Below are 21780 nucleotides of genomic sequence, written 5' to 3'. Positions count from 1 at the left end.
TAAAGGCTGACAAGTCCCCTGGACCTGATGGCTTGCATCCAAGGATCTTAAAGGAAGTGGCTACAGAGATAGTGGATGCATTGGTTGTAATCTTCCAGAATTCACTAGATTCTGGAAAGGTCCCAGCGGATTGGAAAACTGCAAACGTAACACCCCTATTCAAGAAGGGAGTGAGACAGAAAGCAGGTAACTATAGACCAGTTAGCCTAACATCTGTCATTGGGAAAATGCTAGAATCCATTACTAAGGAAGTAGTAGCAGGACATTTGGAGACTCATAATACAATCAAGGAGAGTCAACATGTTTTTATGAAGGGGAAATCATGTCTGACAAATTTATTAGAGTTCTTTGAGGAAGTAACGGGCAGGGTGGATAAAGGGGAACCATTGGATGCAGTATATTTGGATTTCCAAAAGGCATTCGATAAGGTGCCACATAAAAGATTAATTCACACGATAAGAGCTCACGGTGTTGGGGGTAATATAATGGCATGGATAGAGGATTGGCTAACTAACAGAAAACAAAGAGTCGGGATAAAAGGGTCATTTTCAAAATGGCAGTCTGTAACTAGTGGGGTGCCGCAGGGATCAGTGCTGGGGCCACAACTATTTACAATGTATATTAGTGACTTGGATGAAGGAACAGAGTATCTTGTGGCCAAATTTGCTGATGATACGAAGATAGGTGGAAAAGCAAGTTGCAATGAGGACACTAAGGGCCCGATTTTACCAGGGGTGCGGGTTCTCGGCGGGTGGGCAAGCGGGCGCGTGGGTAACGCGCCCGGTGAAATTAGTGGGTTTCCCGCGCGATCGTAGCAGGCAACCCACTAATTGGAGTCACTTACCTGCTCCTCTGGGTTCCCTGCTGCTGATCTGCGCGTTGGGCGGGCTGCGCATGCGCAGTAAGATCTGTCAGCTGGAGGCGCTCTATTTAAAGGGGCAGTCCTCCACTGACAGATGCTGCAACCAATAGCAAAGATGACTGCATGGAGCAGCCCAGGGGGAAGGCTGCTCCCAGTTTAATGATGCCTCACCCCAGGTATCAATACGTGGGGTGAGGAGGAGGGGGAGGACAGAGATCTTCCTCCCGGCGGGCGGGAGGAAGCGGCCCGCCTCCGCCACCAGGAAGGGCTGGCTCGAGGTGGCAGAGGGGGTCACCTGCACCACCAACATATCGCCCACCTGCACACAGTGCAGGAGGCGGTCCAATGACCTCAGTAGGTCAGCCAAAGTGAGTACACGTAGTCTTTCCCCTACACTCAGTCTGCCACATCACTGCCCCCACCCCACATCTCCTTCGGCAGTGCCAACACTACTCTGTCACATCACCCCTCATACCCACTCAAACCCCATCCTCATCTTACCTGCACCTACTCACCTCGCCAGTACTCACCCCGCCACTACCACGCAACCCAATCCTCACACAATCTCATGGCTCTATCCCATACTCACCCTCTCGTGCATCTCTCTCATGGCCAGCCTCACTCAACCTGCCACTACCTGTGCTGCAGCCACAGGGCATGCATCACATATGTGCAATAGGCAGCGTAAGGCAATCGTGTCGTGAGCATGAAGGGGATGCGCAAGGGTGTTTGAGGGTTTGTCATGGTTGTTACTTCTATTGAATTTCAGAACAACTCACATCACACATTCTGTTGGCACCACTACTGCCATGTCTTCGCGTATCCTGTCCGGTTTGTGCAATAATGCCCGCTCCTGGGTATCACTATGAGGACCCACCACTGATGCCACCCATTGTGTCACTGCAGAGTGGGTGTAGGTGTATTTGCAGGGCTCTTCTGCGCAGACGACTGAGAGACATTGGCGATGTCCCCGGTTGCACCCTGGAAGGCTGTGGAGGAGAAGTTGTTAAGGGCAGTGGTGACTTTGACAGGTAGGACGATGGTGCACGGGCCAGCCAGGAGCAGCTCACATCACACATTCTATTGGCACCACTACTGCCATGTCTTCGCGTATCCTGTCCGGTTTGTGCAATAATGCCCGCTCCTGGGTATCACTATGAGGACCCACCACTGATGCCACCCGTTGTGTCACTGCAGAGTGGGTGTAGGTGTATTTGCAGGGCTCTTCTGCGCAGACGACTGAGAGACATTGGCGACGGGCCAGCGAGGAGCAGCTCGGCATGAAAGAGGCTGCAGATGTCCACGGCTACATGTCGAGTGACTCTGAGCCTCCGTGAGCACTGCTGCTCAGAGAGGTCCAGGAGGCTGAGCCTCGGTCTGTGGAACCTGTGGCGAGGGTAGTGCCCTCTGCGACGCATCTCTCTCTGCGGTAGCCCTCCCTCCTGCTGTACAGGCGGATGTGTCACAGCACTGTGTTGTGGAACTCCATGTGTCAGAGGTGGACGGCGTGGATGGTGAGGCTGGTGAGGCTGGTGATGCTGTTCGCCCTCCGAGGAGGTCATGACAGCAGCCACGGCGGCCCCCATCTGCAAGATGTACATCTGAGGGGGTCCGCAAGGTAGGTACATGTCTCCGGACCCCGGGGTAAGTGTGCAGGTTGGTGACTTTGACCGTCAGGAGGAGGGTGGTGGAGGCCAAACTTTGTCCCAAGTGACAGAGTGGCCTCCTGCAATGGGTGAGGGTCTCCCCCCCCCTCCCCCACCTGTCAAATGGACCTTTGCAGCTGCCACAGGCTGACAGCTGCAACACGTCCATTTGATCTGGGAGTGTTTCCCCCAGTGTGGGAAATAATGTTGATCCAAAATCACACACAGTCCCTTAATCAGGTCAGTTATTGACCTGAAATAGCTAAATAAATACTCTCAAGTGGCATCCCACTGGCTTTAATTGCCTGCGGGATTCCCACCAGCGGGGGCTGCGCGTGCACGCCGGCGCGTTAGCGGGGAACCCGGAAGTGGGCGGGATCGAGGCGGGATCCGTTTGGGATCCTGGATTTCCCGATTTTCGAGGCCCCCCCGCCGAGAACGCACCCGATAGCGGGTGCTAAAATCGGGCCCTAAGTGTTTGCAAAGGGATATTGACAGGTTAAGCAAATGGGCAAAAATTTGGCAGATGGAATATAATGTGGGAAAATGTGAGGTCATCCACTTTGGGAGGAAAAATGAAAAAGCAAAATATTATTTGAATGGAGAAGTACTACAAAATGCTGCAGTACAGAGGGATCTGGGTCTCCCCGTACATGAAACACAAAAAGTCAACATACAGATGCAGCAGGTAATCCGGAAGGCAAACGGAATATTGACCTTTATTTCTAGGGGGATGAAGTATAAAAGCAGGGAAGTCATGCTACAACTGTACAGGGTGCTGGTGAGACCACACCTGGAGTACTGCGTACAGTTCTGGTGCCCTTATTTAAGGAAGGACATACTTGCATTGGAGGCAGTTCAGGGAAGGATCACCAGGTTGATTCCGGGTGTGGAAGGGTTGTCTTATGAGGAAAGATTGAACAGGTTGGGTCTATACTCATTGGAGTTTAGAAGAATGAGAGGAGATCTTATTGAAACATACACGATTCTGAGGGGACTCGATAGAGTAGATGCTGAGAAGCTGCTACCCCTTATAGGGGAATCTAAAATTAGGGGGCATAGTCTCAGAATAAAAGGTCGCCCGTTTAAGACGGAAGTGAGGAGGAATTTCTTCTCCCAGAGGGTCGTGAATCTTTGGAATTATTTACCCCAAAAAACTGTGGAGGCTGAGTCATTGAATACATTCAAGGCTGAGTTAGACACATTTTTGAGGAAGGGAGTCAAAAGATATGGGGAAAGGGCAGGAAAGTGAAGTTGAGGCAAAAATCAGATCAGCCATGATCTCATTAAATGGCGGAGCAGGCTCGAGGGGCCGAATGGCCTACTCATGCTTCTATCTCTTATGGTCTTTTGTTCTTATGAAGAAGGGATTTGTAACATTGCAGTTACTATGCTTTAAACAATAAAGATAACAAAACTGGAAAAAAAGCACAGACTATATACTATTAGCCCTGTCATGGATGCTCAATCTCCTGTAGGAGGTCACCAATCACAAGTAAAACCTCCAGGAAGACAGAACTCTGCACATTGCAGCCAAGCCCAGCCCTGTCCTCACCCAAAGTCCATACTCATGCAGTTCTTACAAGGGTCCCTCAATGGAACATAGGAACAGGAGTAGGCCATTCAGCCCCTCATGCCTGCTCCGCCATCTGATAAGATCATGGTTGATCTGTGATCTAGCTCCATATACCTGCCTTTGGCCCATATCCCTTAATACCTTTGGTTGCCAAAAAGCTATCTATCTCACATTTAAATTTAGCAATTGAGCTAGTATCAATTGCCGTTTGTGGAAGAGAGTTCCAAACTTCTACCACCCTTTGTGTGGTGATCAGGACCACGATCCCCGACCAATTTTCCCCATCCTAACTCAAGACACTGAGCTAATTGTACCACTTCTGCTGCTACCCAGATGGAGATTGATAAACTCAGCACAGGCCGGGTTCAAAGTGGGATATTCTTGAACTCTGTAGCTCAGCTATTCACTGTGTTTATCCAACTGAGTCACTGAGGGAACCACTCTCATTGGTAAACAGATATTCATTCAGCTCTTTTTTACAAATGTTAATTGGCATTGAACTACTTTTGCTGGGTGTTTATTCCATTTATGCCCTTTGGGAAAAATTTCTTCTAATAGCAATATAATTACTCCGTTCACTTGTATTTATCTAACCTATGGGCTGAAAATGCACGGGGCAATATTAGTAATGAAAGCATTTAATTTAAACAGGTTAATGCCTTAACACTTATCGCTAATATTGCACAGTATGATTTCCATCCAATCATTGTTTTGTTTGTTTTACCTTTTATCATTGGAACTGGTGAAGCATCTTTGTGTTCTGTCTCCTTATTAGAACATTTTTGCTTTTAAATGCAGCCATCAAGGGCAGGGATGTTTGTGCTGAAAAATGCAAGATTTTCCATTTAAGGCACTAAGTGTTATCAAGCACTCCTAGTTCAGTACAGCCAAATGCAGAATAATACTTCCTCTGCTCTGCTCTGCACCAACCTCAGATGAGCACCCTGTACTGCACCAGTGGGGCATTTTTCTCCATTCCCACATCAACCATCCTTCGACTTGTCTGAATGGCATTCCTGCTTAAATTAGGGCCAGTATTGTGCTGTAGGAACTGCATTGAGTGCAGATAAAGCAGACTTTCACTCCCATCAGTCTGGGTTTGATTTGAACCCAGGGCTAGGGGTTAAAGGCCAATGTCCAACCCGGTGTACCACCCAAATTATTTGAGCTGTTACTCAAGGCAGATCATTTTATCAAGAGATTTCCATTTTTATATGTATTATGACTTTCTTTGTACTTACATTATTCGTAGATCTTGGTTATCTGTTGGGTTATTATCGGATCAGCTGTGCCCTCTGTTGTTCTCTTTGCTGATGCTTGCTGTGATAATTACAAGCAATGCAGTTTTATATAGATATCCTCCTTTCTCTTCCAGAAATAAAGCCATAGGTAGCAGAGGATAAAATAAAGACACATTCGTCATGTACCAGTCTAATATGGGTCTATGTAATAGTTTTGCAAAGTCAGTATCATTATGCTTCACTTATGACAGGAACACCAGTTTAACCACTGTGGAAGTTTGGGACTTTTTTTTTGATTTTCCAATTTTCTGTCTTTTTCTCCCTTGTTCTCCTGATGGCACTGACTTTTGCTGGTGTACTGTTCCACAGGCAATTGATAGCCTATTTACTGTGAATAATTGTACCACTTAGTAAGTTATCTGGCCTGGTAAAGTTCTAGCTTCGATCCCTGGTCTGTACTGAATTAGCCAATCTGAACTGGGACAACAGAGGGATGTGACAACCAACTTCAGTACTTCTGGGCTGGGTGGAGGAAGAGGAGGTTGAAATCAGTCAGGCTTCCCACTTCCGATCACTGTACACTGTACTGGAAAGTGCCCATGCACAAATGTTGCGTGAGGACTGCTGTGATGCTCTCTGTGGTCAAGTAATGATCTGGGTTCACATATGAAGAGCCCATACTTGAGTGAGGGAAGTGAATGTTTGCCAGTGCTATTGGAATTATCACCAGGCATAGTACAGTAAACCCAATACTTCTGTCTTATTGAGATGACATCGTACCATTCATAGCTGTGACACACTTGTCCTATCTTGAGCCTAATTCTGTTCATGGCACAAACCCATATTTTGCATAAATTTATTCATCTTTGTTGAAGAATATATTTTCTGTGACTATTAAATGATTCAATTCTTTGCACATTTCAAAGTGCAATTATGTGAAAATAAACTTGGCAATGGTGGAGATGGGCACAGCTGCTGCACCCTGATTAGAACTGAGCCCTGGGCTTGAGCTTTCTCGTCAGTCAGAACTGAAGCAAGAAAAAACAGTAAAAGTAAAAACACCACAGAGTGAAGTATCCAGACTTATTTTCGTAGATTGTATTTTATTTTGACAAAGCAAGCCCTACAATTATGCTCGATGTCCAAAATCACAGTTTTGTTAGTCAGTCTGATTTGTCCAGCTAACAGTCGGCAATTTCCTTCTGATTATAGTTTAAAAAGCAAAAGATTAATGGGAGAGAGGTAAAATATATGGCCTAGCAATTCGATGGTGCTGCATCTGTTTTTCGGGCACTAAACGGGTGCTGTGTCTCTAATATAGTGGGCTGGAAGCGCACGCTCATTACGAGCCATTGCTTCTATGGGCGGTTTAGATAAAGTTACTGTACAGGGGAGTCTTGTAGTATTAAGGAGCATTTGACTACATTTGGATCTCCATCCATCACAGCAGGTCCCTCGTGCCATTCCAGGGGTAGAGGCTTTGCCTGTTTGTCCTCACCTGCTCCACTAGGACCTACACTGCTGTATCACTGAACCCTAAGGGCTCATGCCTTTGACATGCTGCTGTGAATCCCTGCAGCAGCCACAATGGGAGAAATGACACCTCTCTTTATGAGGCATTTTAACCTTTTAAATTTGCGCTGGGACCAGCGGAAATCCCCCACCCCCAGTTGTGCTGGCTGCTCGTCACCGCTGTAAAGGCATGGGTAGCCTGCCGATGAGATGCAAATTAGGATCGACCGTCAAAATTGGTCGGGCCTTCCACTCGCGTAAACAGGCGGCCAGCACAATGGCCTCGCCCACCAACTACCTGAAAACTGTCCAAAGTCAAATGCACCCCTCTGTCTCTTCAGTTGTGATTCATTGCTATTTTGTTTGTTTGAAATTTGAGCCTTTGGAGGAAATTTACATATCCATAGGTGTTAAACTGAAGTGTGACAGACAAGATGTATGCTAGGCACAATGGAGCCAAAATTCCTCTGTTGTAACTGTGGCGGTGTGGGATTTATACCCCAGCGGCATGCCAAGTTGTGGTATCTGGGGTCAGAATGGAGGTCAGGTAATTATCATAAATCAGATGAGTACCCACCCCAGTCTGGGTGCATCTTGGGCACCCACTAGAGCTGGGCAGAGAGAAAGACGGAGAATTAGAAAGCCACTTGGGGGAAAAGCTGGTGGAATCGGTTGAAAATGCCAAAACTGTTGGAAATTGGCCTCCTTAATATAAAGGCTGATTTCATTGTGCCCGTCTGCAGTCTTCTGGGTGTTCCAGCCTGGCTGTATTGCTTTGTAAGTTTCTAAAAGGTCTTTGCAAACATTGAATTCAGTGTTTCGTGATTGGTTCCTGGACATGTCTCTTTGCTTGCCTTTGTCTCTCTCACAATGTCGCTAATTAGAATGTTTGCATTTTCTAATGCCCCAATTTTAACCTAACACCTAGCTGGAACGAGGCGGGTTTGGGTCGGACAGCAGTTTTACGCCGCAGCCGATTTTACACTCCGTTAATTTTACGCTTCTGCACTCGCTAGCCATTGATTTTTCTCCTTCACTGTAATGAAACGCCATTTATACTGTTTTTCTGGGGTTTCCGTAGCTCTTCTGACAAAATTATGCCAGATGATCAGGCGAATCCCTGCGGAAACTCACCCCTAGCTGGGCAGTAAAACACGCTGCATATTATTGCTGATGTTAAAAGCATTGTGGATAGGAAATGTTCTCTTGTCCGACTCCTTGTGTTAAAATCATGGCAGAGTACCTGAAACAGTAATTTTAAGATGTTGCCACTTTTTTATTATTGCATGTTTAAAGCATGCTAGCAATATCTGTTAGAAAATTAGTAACACAGCTGATAGGTATTCAGCCAATCATTTTCCAAATAAAATGCTAAAATATACAAATATTGCTCACATTGTCTGATTGAGGTCTCTGTTAGTGTAAATATAAAGTGAAGGGCAAGGCTGGTAGAAGTAGGGAACCTTGGATGACTCGGGAGATTGAGGCACTAGTCAAAAAGAAGAAGGAGGCATATGACATGCATAGGCAGCTGGGATCAAGTGGATCCCTTGAAGAGTATAGAGATTGCCGGAGTAGAGTTAAGAGAGAAATCAGGAGGGCAAAAAGGGGATATGAGATTGCTTTGGCAGATCAGGCAAAGGTGAATCCAAAGAGCTTCTACAAATACATAAAGGGCAAAAGGGTAACTAGGGAGAGAGTAGGGCCTCTTAAGGATCAACAAGGTCATCTATGTGCGGAACCACAAGAGATGGGTGAGATCCTGAATGAATATTTCACATCGGTATTTACGGTTGAGAAAGGCATGGATGTTAGGGAACTTGGGGAAATAAATAGTGATGTCTTGAGGAGTGTACATATTACAGAGAGGGAGGTGCTGGAAGTCTTAACGCGCATCAAGGTAGATAAATCTCCGGGACCTGATGAAATGTATCCCAGGACGTTATGGAGGTTAGGGAGGAAATTGCGGGTCCCCTAGCAGAGATATTTGAATCATCCACCGCTACAGGTGAGGTGCCTGAAGATTGGAGGGTAGCAAATGTTGTGCCTTTGTTTAAGAAGGGCGGCAGGGAAAAGCCTGGGAACTACAGACCAGTGAGCCTGACATCTGTAGTGGGTAAGTTGTTAGAGGGTATTCTGAGGGACAGGATCTACAGGCATTTGGAGAGGCAGGGACTAATTAGGAACAGTCAGCATGGTTTTGTGAGAGGAAAATCATGTCTCACGAATTTGATTGAGTTTTTTGAAGGGGTAACCAAGAAGATAGATGAGGGCTGTGCAGTAGACGTGGTCTACATGGACTTCAGCAAAGCATTTGACAAGGTACCGCATGGTAGGTTGTTACATAAGGTTAGATCTCATGGGATCCAAGGTGAGGTAGCCAATTGGATACAAAATTGGCTTGACGACAGAAGACAGAGGGTGGTTGTAGAGGGTTGTTTTTCAAACTGGATGCCTGTGTCCAGCGGTGTGCCTCAGGGATCGGTGCTGGGTCCGCTGTTATTTGTTATTTATATTAATGATTTGGATGAGAATTTAGGAGGCATGGTTAGTAAGTTTGCAGATGACACCAAGATTGGTGGCATTGTGGACAGTGAAGAAGGTTATCTAGGATTGCAACGGGATCTTGATAAATTGGGCCAGTGGGCCGATGAATGGCAGATGGAGTTTAATTTAGATAAATGTGAGGTGATGCATTTTGGTAGATCGAATCGGGCCAGGACCTACTCCGTTAATGGTAGGGCGTTGGGGAGAGTTATAGAACAAAGAGCTCTGGGAGTACAGATTCATAGCTCCTTGAAAGTGGAGTCACAGGTGGATAGGGTGGTGAAGAAGGCATTCAGCATGCTTGGTTTCATTGGTCAGAACATTGAATGCAGGAGTTGGGATGTCTTGTTGAAGTTGTACAGGGCATTGGTGAGGCCACACTTGGAGTACTGTGTACAGTTCTGGTCACCCTATTATAGAATGGATATTATTAAACTAGAAAGAGTGCAGAAAAGATTTACTAGGATGCTACCGGGACTTGATGGTTTGACTTACAGGGAGAGGTTAGACAGACTGGGACTTTTTTCCCTGGAGAGTAGGAGGTTTAGGGGTGATCTTATAGAAGTCTATAAAATAATGAGGGGCATAGATAAGGTCGATAGTCAAAATCTTTTCCCAAAGGTAGGGGAGTCTATAACGAGGGGGCACAGATTTAAGGTGAGAGGGGAGAGATACAAAAGGGTCCAGAGGGGCAATTTTTTCACTCAAAGGGTGGTGAGTGTCTGGAACGAGCTGCCAGAGGCAGTAGTAGAGGCGGGTACAATTTTGTCTTTTAAAAAGCATTTGGACAGTTACATGGGTAAGATGGGTATAGAGGGATATGGGCCAAGTGCAGGCAATTGGGACTAGCTTAGTGGTATAAACTGGGCGACATGGACATGTTGGGCCGAAGGGCCTGTTTCCATGTTGTAACTTCTATGATTCTATGATTCTATGAAATCCAGGGAGAACCTTCCCTATTTGTTTCTGCACATTAAGAACATATTTTTCATTTTTTGCATTTTTATGAATAGGCAGGATTGCAATTATGAATTGCAATTCATTTTTCTAAGCATGAAATTGAAGATTTTTTTTAAAAGCACACAGGCAGGAGTAGGGAAACAAATTGAATCAGAAGGAAATTTTCCCCAACACCTCATCTCCCAAAAACAAATACAACAGGACAATCCTGATCTTTGAGTCAGATGAATTTGGAACTCTAATGCATTTATGTATAACTTGACATAAACATTAACAGAAATTGTGTGGAGAAGGTATTTTTTAACACAAAGCAAAACTCTTTTTCCTTTATAATCTAAATAATAATTCTGCTAGTTCTAGCTACTCACAATTTGCAACGTTTGTGCAGAAATGTCTCCATCGGTTGCAAAGTAATAATGTATTCCAACCTGATTTTGTTTAAAAACCCTTTCAAAATAGCATTTGAATATTCTGTATTCATTACATTTTCACGGCAATGGAACATTAATTTTAAGACCTTGCTGTTCGTGTTGCTGAAAATATGTATAAATTCTCAGCGCTGCATTTTTAAAGAAGCTATTTTCATCATTGAAACAAGCTCCTTTACTGTGTTTAATGTATGCACATCTATCCAGGTACTGTACTGATTTCCTCTTTTTTTAACTATGTTGATTCCTCAATGTAGCTAGAACGTGACAAATCACATTGACAGACTCAGAATTTATCTAGAAATAAAGTAAGTTAAAAGTAGAAGTCTTTTCTGTCTCAATGCAAACTATAGAAGCTGCTTCAGAAATTTAAAAGGTCAAAATGAAAAAAACATGGCTTCTGAGAGTGCAGCGTGAAGTGGGAAATCAAAAGGAAGATGGCCCCAGTGTAATGATACGTACAGAAATGGCATATTGAATGACCTGTTCAAAGTATTTTGGGAGGGGCTCCCCTGATGCCCTTTGATACTGAGCCATATGGACCAGGAAGTTTTCCAGTTTTGATCCCTGATTTGTGTTGAGTAAGCTGATCTCATCTAGGCCAGTGGGAAAGGGGCAGAGGCAGTACAATTGCATCAGTGTCCTAGAGCTAGAGAAGTGAAAATCAGTCAGAGTGTCCACTCATGACACGTATCCATGCATATGTGCATATAGTGAAAGCAGGGTCAGGCTCCGCTGTGATGTCCTTCATGGTAAATAACCTGTTGGTGCATACTGCCTAGGCTCGCACATGAAGGGTACCAATTAGCTGAATTGCTGAATAGCTGCCAGCACTGTGTTGAGCAGAAGGATTGGAAAGAAAGAGAAATAATATGTATTTATTTATCAAATCCTTAGGATATCCCAAATGGCTTCACTGCCAATGAATTACTTTTGTTGTGCAGTCACTATTGTTATGCTGGCAAACACAACAGCCAATTTGCACACTGCAAGGTGCCACAAACATCAAATGAGATAAATGACCAGCTAATCTATACTTATAAATATTATTGGTTGAGGGAGGAACATTGGTCGGATATCAGGAAACCCCCACCCCCCTGTTCTTCTTCACAAGAGCCACAGGATATTTTACATCTACTCACACTACCAAAACAGGCCGATAGGCTTCAGTGTAAAGTCTTGTCTGAAATGTGGCATCTCCAACAATGCAGCACTCCCTCAGCATTGCATTGGAGGGAAGAAAATTTGGAAAAATAATACTATGCGATGTTCACTGTCCAAATAGACACATTAATAATTTTACAAAAACTGATTTTACAAAGTCACGCTGATGATGGGGAACCTCGAGCACCAGCCAGATCAGGAAATTACTAATGTGCTGCCAGAGATTTTCCATCCATCCATTTTAAAATTGGACCCCAGACATATTGAAGTTGAAGGAACCAGTCGAGACCTCCATCTGATGGTGTTTAATGGATTTCTATTCGGTGAAAACTTCTGTAGGTGGTCCTTGTTGCTGTTAAATCTTACAACCCTACCCAACTTCAATATATTGGACAGCGATACAACTTAACTTTAAAATCAATGCTGCATTGATTCCATATCCTACTTACGTAATGCCTATGAGCCGGGATCAAGTTGAAGGTGGTATTTTCAATTGGAGGTGGATTGCAGGGTGTGCGTAGGGGAAGGAGCTGCTGAGGCTCCAGCTGATGCTGACCTGGTTTTGGATGTTAGGCTGCTGAAGGTGATCTCCTGAGAAGAGGTCGTGCAAATAACTGAATGGAAGTGCAGATATCAGCAAGTGCTCACGCACGTTAAAATCGGCTGATCCAACGGTCCTGAGTTTTGGGGAATTAGCCAATGGGTCACCACAGAGAGCGAGAGCATGGCGAATTTAAATGAACCATTTTAATGCACACAGACTGCCACTGATAACCAAAGAGTTTCACTGTCCCCAGTGCAGCTGACTCTCGCTTTCCCCAGTGTTGCCTCTGCCCATGGATAAGTGGGCTGCCAACTAGCAACCGTATATTATACAATAGATGGGACAAAACAAACTTTGATATATTGAACGGTACAAATAAAAAGAAAAACAAAACTGCGAATTTTGGATATCAGAAGCAAAAATCAGAAAATGCTGAAACTACTCAGCAGGTCAATCAGCAGATATAAAAGAGAAAAGAGAGGTTAATGATTCTAAGGAAGAATTCTACTTGAAACGTTAGCTGGTCTTTTCTCTCTTGATATACTGACTGGCCTGTAGTGCAGGTCCAGCATTTTCTGTTTTTATTTTGGTAGTTTTAATTCAATACGCTAAAGTTATTTCCCATAAATTTTAATTCTAGGGACATGAAAGCTTTGATATATCACAATATTTAATATATCAGATTTTGAAATATTAAGACTCCACTGTAAGTCCTTGTATACAATATTCATTGCAGTCAGCACTTGTTATTACAAATGCATACCATTATCTATGATTAGCTGCCTTTTATAGAAATATGCAGCAGAAAGGCCAAAAGTGAAATATTTATTGATAAATGACTATTTGTAAAATTTAGAATGAAATCATACATTGTACATGCATCATTATTTTTGCTGATATGCACTTAAATATCTTTGTTTTTTCAGAATTTAATGAACGGGAAAATGATTTCAAGATGTGTGACGAAACTACGTGTAAATATGGTGGAGTGTGTAAGGAAGTCGGTGATGACTTGACATGCTCGTGCCAGTTCCATGTAAGTGCAGCTCTGTCTCTTTGTCTCAACTTTTAAAGGCAGTTTCATTGGTAAAACCGTTTGGGAATTGCTTTATTATTTATATATTTTTATCAGAGGTAATATCATTTATTAAAAAGAGACCAAAAGGTTGATTAACATCTAAATGTTTTTTAAAATAAAACTCCAGCTATTTGTCAACTGTTAACTTAAGCTTATGCACAACCTTGTGTTTGAGCTGCACAGTAAAAGATGTTATTGTTCCCTATGCCCTGCCCACAGATCTATCTAGCTATCTTAGTAAAAATCTTTAGGGCCAATTTTAACTTTCCAAAATCAGGGTTAGCGGACCATTTTAGGACAGAATTGGTTGGAGTGTGTGCCGTTTTACTGGCGACACAGCTGAAGAGCCTCGAAAAGGTAAGTTTAAAATTATTTTTGTGGGGCCACGGGGGTGCTCCTACAAAAATGATCTGGGCCGCTGCCGCCCTGGGCTCCCCCGTCCTCCACGATTGCAAAGCCCACCACCCCCCCCCGCCCCCCCCCGATTTACCTCGCTACCAGCCAGGTGGCCTCCGGGCCTCTCGACATTGTGCCGGTCTGAATCCAGCAAGCAGAATTGGGACACCTGTTTGGGGCGGACAGCTCGTTGGTTCTTTTTAAATGAGGCCTGGGCCTCAAAATGGCTCCAGCGTATCCGCTGCTGGAACAGGCGGGCCGATGGCGCACTCTGCCGGTCGGCCGCCCAAAACTTCAAATGGACACTGTTGTGTCTATGTATTTGTACTATTGTATGATTGCAATATTGTAGTTGGTCTCTAAAGTTTCCGATTGGTCCATATTAGTGCATTTGACACGAAGGACGAATTAGATTGTTGAGATAAGAATACAGCCTGTTTTCACCTGGCAATATAGTTCTCCATTCCTCGCTTTGTTAATTCCCCACCCCAGACATTTTGCCAATTTTGTTCCTCCCAGGCCTCTGGCCCATTCGCAGACCTGGCTTCTGCACTTGTTTCCAGTGTCTTTTAGAATATACTGAGTGCCGCAAATCTCCTCTCTTCTTTGTTTTCATCTCAAACTGACCCTTAGAGCACAATCTCCAGTCCCACTCCTTCCCCTATGTTGAGATCTATCACGGGTTCTGCAACATTGCTCTCTCCTTCACAGTAGTTTTGAGGACTTTCTGTCCCTAACTCCACTTCCACTGCTCTCAACAGCCCCATACAATGCTCCCTGCTTCCATGTTGTGTTTCTGGCCCTCTGCTCTTCTCCTTGGTCCTATTGTGCCTCAAATTGGCCACTCTGTTAGTGCGGAGTCCCCCACCTATTTCCACTGCAGCCCTCCTACCTATCCACTGAATAATCAGTGTGCCTCCACTCTTGGTGGGTCCTCACTGCCTTCCCACTCAGCCCCATCCCCTTACGGCCTTAGGCCCCATTGCCTCCCTAGCTCCATCCACAGGCTTTACTGCCTCCCTAACTTTTCCCAGTTAAGCGCCAAGTAAACCAGAGAAACAGAGAACTAATGATTAGTACTTTAATAGCTCAGATTATAGATAATGGGAAGAGTCTTACTAAAAAGTACACTTGTGTTAGCTTCCAGTGTGTTACACTTTCAAAATAAAATTGTTGTGACACTACCAGTGAGATAGTGACAATGTGCGAAGGTAAGGTCTTCAAAATAATGAAAGGTATAGATGAAGTGGATGTTAGCAAACTATTTAGCTTGGACAGTGAGCATAGGACTAGAGGTCACAAGTACAAAATTCACAAGACTTGAGCAAGGTTAGAGATTAGAAAAACCTTTTTTCCCCACAGGGTACTAAATGTGTGGAACAGACTCCAAGGGAAGGTAATTGATTTGGAATAACTTGGCAGCTTTACAAAGGAGCTGGATCAATAATTAGAAGCGTGAAGTAGAATTGACAGTTATACATAAGGACATAAGACATAGGAGCAGGAGTAGGCCATACGGCCCCTCGAGCCTGCTCCGCCATTCAATAAGATCACGGCTGATCTTCGACTTTAACTCCACTTTCCTGGATCCCCATATCCCTTGATTCCCTTAGAGTCCAAAAATCTATTGATCTCAGTCTTGAATATACTCAATGACTGAGCATCCACAGCCCTCTGGGGTAGAGAATTCCAAATATTCACAACCCTCTGAGAGAAGAAATTCCTCCTTATCTCACCTAAATGTCCGACCCCTTATTCTGAGACTACCTCCCCTAGTTCTAGACTCTCCAGCCAGGGGAAACATCCTTTCAGCATCCACCCTGTCAAACCCTCTTAGAATCTTATATGTTTCAATGAAATCACCTCTCATTCTTCTAAACTCCAGGGAGTATAGGCCCATTCTACTCAATCTCTCCTCATAGGACAACCCTCTCATCCCAGGAATCAATCTAGTTAATCTTCGTTGCACCGCCTCTAAAGCAAGTATATCTTTCCCTAGGTAAGGAGAGCAAAACTGCACACATTGCTCCAGGTGAGGTCTCACCAAAGCCGTGTACAATTGCACCAAGACTTCCTTACTCTTGTACCCCAACCCCCTTGCAATAAAGGCCAACATATTATTTGCCTTCCTAATTGCTTGCTGTACCTGCATGTTAACTTTCTGTGTTTCATGTACAAGGACATTCAAATCCCTCTGAACACCAACATTTAATAGTTTCTCGCCGTTTAAAAAATATTCTGTTTTTCTATTTTTCCTATCAAAGTGAATAACCTCACATTTCCCCACATTATACTCCATGTGCCACCTTCTTGCCCACTCACTTAGCCTTCGATATCCCTTTGCAGACTCTTTGCGTCCTCCTCACAGCTTACTTTCCCACCTAGCTTTGTATCGTCAGCAAACTTGGATACATTACACTCGGTCCCTTCATTATTATAGATTGTAAATAGCTGAGGCCCAAGCACTGATCCCTGCGGCACCCCACTGGTTACAGCCTGCCAACCTGAAAATGACCCGTATATTCCTACTCTCTGTTTTCTGTCTGTTAACCAATCATCAATCCATGCTAATATATTACCCCCTACCCCATGAGCCCTAATTTTGTGTAACAACTTCTTATGTGGCACCTTATCAAATGCCTTTTGAAAATCCAAATATACTACATCCACTGGTTCTCCCTTATCTATCCTGTTAGTTACATCCTCAAAAAACTCGAATAGGTTTGTCAAATATGATTTCCCTTTCATAAAGCCATGTTGATGTAATAAATTGGATAGCCAGGTGGTGAAGAATAGAATACTAGAGCCTGATCTTCAGTTGCTTCCAAGCCTTTATTCACAAAGATCCACATTACCCACTCCACACCCTAGATAAGCTCTCATGTAAATGGATACGAGAGTCTCGAATTGATACGCACCATCTGGATTCAATTAACACTAATTGACATAAATCATATAGATATAATGAACAGTTGACTCTGCCTAATCATATTATGATTTTCTTAGTGCCCAGTTAGCACGTCCTTAATAATAGATTCTAGCATTTTTCCTACTACTGATGTCAGGCTAACTGGCCTGTAGTTCCTTGTTTTCTTTCTCCCTCCTTTCTTGAATAGTGGGGTTACATTTGCTACCTTCCAATCCACAGGGACCATTCTAGAATCTAGGGAATTCTAGAAGATTAAAACCAATGCATCCACTATCCCTGCAGCCACCTCTTTTAAAACCCTAGGATGTAGGCCATCAGGTCCAGGAGATTTGTCGTCTTTTAGTCCCATTAATTTCTCGAGTACTTTTTCTTTACTAAACTTAATTACTTTAAGTTCCTCACTCTCATTAGACCCTTGGTTCCATATTATTGTATGTTTTTTGTGTCTTCTACTGTGAAGACAAATATAAAATATTTATTCAACACCTCTGCCATTTCCTTATTCCCCATTATAATTTCTCCTGTCTCTGCCTCTAAGGGACCCACATTTACTTTCATTAATCTCTTCCTTTTTATATACTTGTAGAAGCTCTTACAATCTGTTTTTATATTTCTTGCTAGTTTACTTTCATATGCAATTTTCTCCCTTTTTATCAATTTCTTGATTATCCTTTGCTGATTTCTAAAACCCTCCCAATCTTCAGGTTTACTATTCTTTTAGGCAACATTGTAAGCCTCTTCTTTTAATCTAATACTATCCTTAACTTCTCTAGTTAGCCACGGTTGGACCACTTTTCCCGTGGAGTTTTTATCCCTCAAGGGTATGTATATTTGCTGGGAATTATGAATTATTTCTTTATTTCTAGAAATGAACAACACTGCTCGATTTATTTTTCAGACAAGTTGAAGGGGAAAATTAGTGTTTCCTGAAAGTAAGGTATCAACAGGTGGTGTGGAAGGGAAGTCCATGATAACATACTCTGGATAGGACAGACTTAATGGTCTTTTTTTGCTTCAGATTTTCTTCTGCTCTTAAGACATGGTAAATGTGAATGTTAATGTAATGTGCTGTCTGTAAGGAACATAGGAAAAGGAATAGGCCATTTAGCTGATATGAGCTGTTCTGCTTCTCCCAGTCTATGTGAAAATTAAAATCTCCCACCATAATCACTTTATTTTTGCTACATGCTTCCCTGATTGCCATATTTATACATTCTCTGCTACATCACTACAGTCAAGAGATCTTGTAGACAACTCTTACCAGAGTCTTGCACAACTTTGCCGTTTCTTAACTCTACCCATACAGTTTCCACTGCCTGACTGCACTTACTGAAATCCCTTCTTTCTACTGTGGTAATTGTATCTTTTGTCAACATTTCTACTCCTCCTCCATAAGGCCTGATGTATTGTGACAATAACTATATCCATGAGCATAAGTTTCTCCATAATATGTAAGAACTGTAATACCACAGCCAAGTTTGTTTAAAAAAAAACCTTTGGGAATGGTTGGTTTCCAAATAACATTCAGTTTGAATAAGCTCACACAGGGAAGGTTATGGAAGGCAGGATATTGCCATGAACCAATAACTATTTATCAAGAGGAGTAAGAGCTGGCTTCTCCGTTTTGCAATTCTAATTCTAGTGCAATTTTATATTCAAATTAATATTTTTGATATTTGGTGAAAAATTACAAATGGTGCAAATGCTACAGTTTTCACAACACAATAATGAAAACAAAGCAATGGGCCTCATTTCTTTTGAATGTTGAAAATCCACAAACATTAGGCTGAATTATTAACTGGAGGTGTAACAACTGTCGAAAATGTCACACTCTATTTTGTGTAGAATATGTATCATGGAAAAATAATACACTGTTACATTCATTTCTGATTGGTATTTTGTGAGACTGATTAATTACTTTGTGAATAAACAAGTGGAACCATTTAAAGGAATGTCTTGATTTTCAAAATGTGGAGATGCCGGTGATGGACTGGGGTTGACAATTGTAAACAATTTTACAACACCAAGTTATAGTCCAGCAATTTTATTTTAAATTCACAAGCTTTCGGAGATTTTCTCCTTCCTCAGGCAAATGTTTCAAGATCTCCTTGAAGCCTACGCATTTATACATATTGAACAATAATACATGGTGTTTACAGACTGCCCCTGCAACTGCCCGTTGCCAAGGCAATCACCGTGTTCAGACAGAGAGGTGTTACCTGCAGAACCTCCGAATACACATTCAACAAAAAAAACAAACAGGGAAAAAAAACAGAGAAAAAAAACACAGAGAGAGGCAGAAACATCCGGAAGGCAGAGAGAGCCAGCAAATGACCCATTATATTAAAAACAGATAACATTTGTTCGCTGGTGGGGTAACGTGTAGCGTGACATGAACCCAAGATCCCGGTTGAGGCCGTCCTCATGGGTGCGGAACTTGGCTATCAATTTCTGCTCGACGATTTTGCGTTGTCGTGTGTCTCGAAGGCCGCCTTGGAGTACGCTTACCCGAAGGTCGGTGGATGAATGTCCATGACTGCTGAAGTGTTCCCTTCAAAGCATCCTACGCATTCTCATCCCAAGTAATCCCCGCGTGGGAGACTTCTACTGCCTCCCAAAGATACACAAAGCCAACACACCCGGACGTCCCATCGTATCAGGCAACGGAACCCTGTGTGAGAACCTCTCTGGATACATCGAGGGCATCCTGAAACCCATCGTACAGGGAACCCCCAGCTTCTGTCGTGACACTACAGACTTCCTACAAAAACTCAGTACCCACGGACCAGTTGAACCAGGAACACTTCTCACCACGATGGACGTCTCGGCACTATACACCAGTATCCCCCACGATGACGGCATCGCTGCGACAGCATCAATACTCAACACCAACAACAGCCAATCTCCGGAAGCCATCCTACAACTCATCCGCTTCATCCTGGATCACAATGTCTTCACCTTCGATAACCAGTTCTTTACCCAAACACACGGAACAGCCATGGGGACCAAATTCGCACCCCAATACGCCAACATTTTCATGCACAAGTTCGAGCAGGACTTCTTCACTGCACAAGACCTCCAACCAACACTATACACCAGATACATCGACGACATTTTCTTTCTATGGACCCACGGCAAGGAATCACTAAAGAGACTACACGATAACATCAACAAGTTCCATCCCACCATCAAGCTCACCATGGACTACTCCTCAGAATCAGTTTCTTTCTTGGACACACGAATCTCCATCAAAGACGGGCACCTCAGCACCTCACTCTACCGCAAGCCCACGGACAACCTCACGATGCTCCACTTTTCCAGCTTCCACCCTAACCACGTCAAAGAGGCCATCCCCTATGGACAGGCCCTGCGAATACACAGGGTCTGCTCAGACGAGGAGGAACGCGATGGACACCTACAGACGCTGAAAGACGCCCTAGTAAGAACGGGATATGACGCTCGACTCATCGATCGACAGTTCCGACGGGCCACAGCAAAAAATCGCATAGACCTCCTCAGGAGACTAACACGGGACGCAACCAACAGAGTACCCTTTGTCGTCCAGTACTTCCCCGGAGCGGAGAAACTACGCCATGTTCTCCGCAGCCTTCAACATGTCATCAATGAGGACAAACACCTCGCTATGGCCATCCCCACACCTCCACTACTCGCCTTTAAACAGCCACCCAACCTCAAACAGACCATCGTTCGCAGCAAACTACCTAGCTTTCAAGAGAACAGCGTCCACGACGCCACACAACCCTGCCACGGTAACCTCTGCAAGACATGCCAGATCATCGACACAGATACCACCATCACACGAGATGACACCACCCACCAGGTGCATGGTTCATACTCCTGTGACTCAGCCAACGTTGTCTACCTCATACGTTGCAGGAAAGGATGCCCCAGAGCATGGTACATTGGCGAGACCATGCAGACGCTGCGACAACGGATGAACGGACACCGCGCAACAATCGCCAAACAGGAGGGTTCCCTCCCAGTCGGGGAACACTTCAGCAGTCATGGACATTCATCCACCGACCTTCGGGTAAGCGTACTCCAAGGCGGCCTTCGAGACACACGACAACGCAAAATCGTCGAGCAGAAATTGATAGCCAAGTTCCGCACCCATGAGGACGGCCTCAACCGGGATCTTGGGTTCATGTCACGCTACACGTTACCCCACCAGCGAACAAATGTTATCTGTTTTTAATATAATGGGTCATTTGCTGGCTCTCTCTGCCTTCCGGATGTTTCTGCCTCTCTCTGTGTTTTTTTTTTTCTCTGTTTTTTTTCCCTGTTTGTTTTTTTTGTTGAATGTGTATTCGGAGGTTCTGCAGGTAACACCTCTCTGTCTGAACACGGTGATTGCCTTGGCAACGGGCAGTTGCAGGGGCAGTCTGTAAACACCATGTATTATTGTTCAATATGTATAAATGCGTAGGCTTCAAGGAGATCTTGAAACATTTGCCTGAGGAAGGAGAAAATCTCCGAAAGCTTGTGAATTTAAAATAAAATTGCTGGACTATAACTTGGTGTTGTAAAATTGTTTACAATTGATTTTCAAACACCAATTTGTTATAGGCACAAGATGCAGCAGTGTAGTTTTCAGCTGATCTCTAGAGTGTTTGTTATGATTAGTCACACTATGATACAACCAAGTAAGAAGATACAAATAATTTGTAAGGTGGTAGACAGGAGTCATTTTTAAGAAAGTGTTTTGTATGTTATTACATCCCCCTAGATATTGCCTAGCTCAGACTGCACTCTTCCAGCTGACAACTCATGTCGCATCTTCTCCTGCAAGCTTTCTTTGACAGCTTCCATTTTGTCTAGTCTCTTAACTCTATCTATAATAAAAGCAATCAATACAAAAGCCGGTTGCTTCTGTATG

At 43.9% G+C, this 21780-nt stretch overlaps 1 protein-coding gene across 1 annotated transcript in view; it reads left to right on the top strand.

The window, feature by feature from the left end:
- The window catches only part of LOC137342349 (tomoregulin-1-like), a 224748-nt gene that overhangs the window by 70847 nt on the left and 132121 nt on the right, over window positions 1-21780 (top strand). The window contains exon 2 of the mRNA XM_068006288.1: window positions 13407-13516. Within this exon, the coding sequence (XP_067862389.1) occupies window positions 13407-13516 (110 nt within the window). The remainder of the gene's footprint in view (window positions 1-13406; window positions 13517-21780) is intronic.

Source organism: Heptranchias perlo, chromosome 2 (genome assembly GCF_035084215.1).
Source record: "Heptranchias perlo isolate sHepPer1 chromosome 2, sHepPer1.hap1, whole genome shotgun sequence".
In the NCBI taxonomy this organism is placed as follows: Eukaryota; Metazoa; Chordata; class Chondrichthyes; order Hexanchiformes; family Hexanchidae; genus Heptranchias; species Heptranchias perlo.
This window is presented reverse-complemented; position numbering and strand designations above follow the sequence as displayed.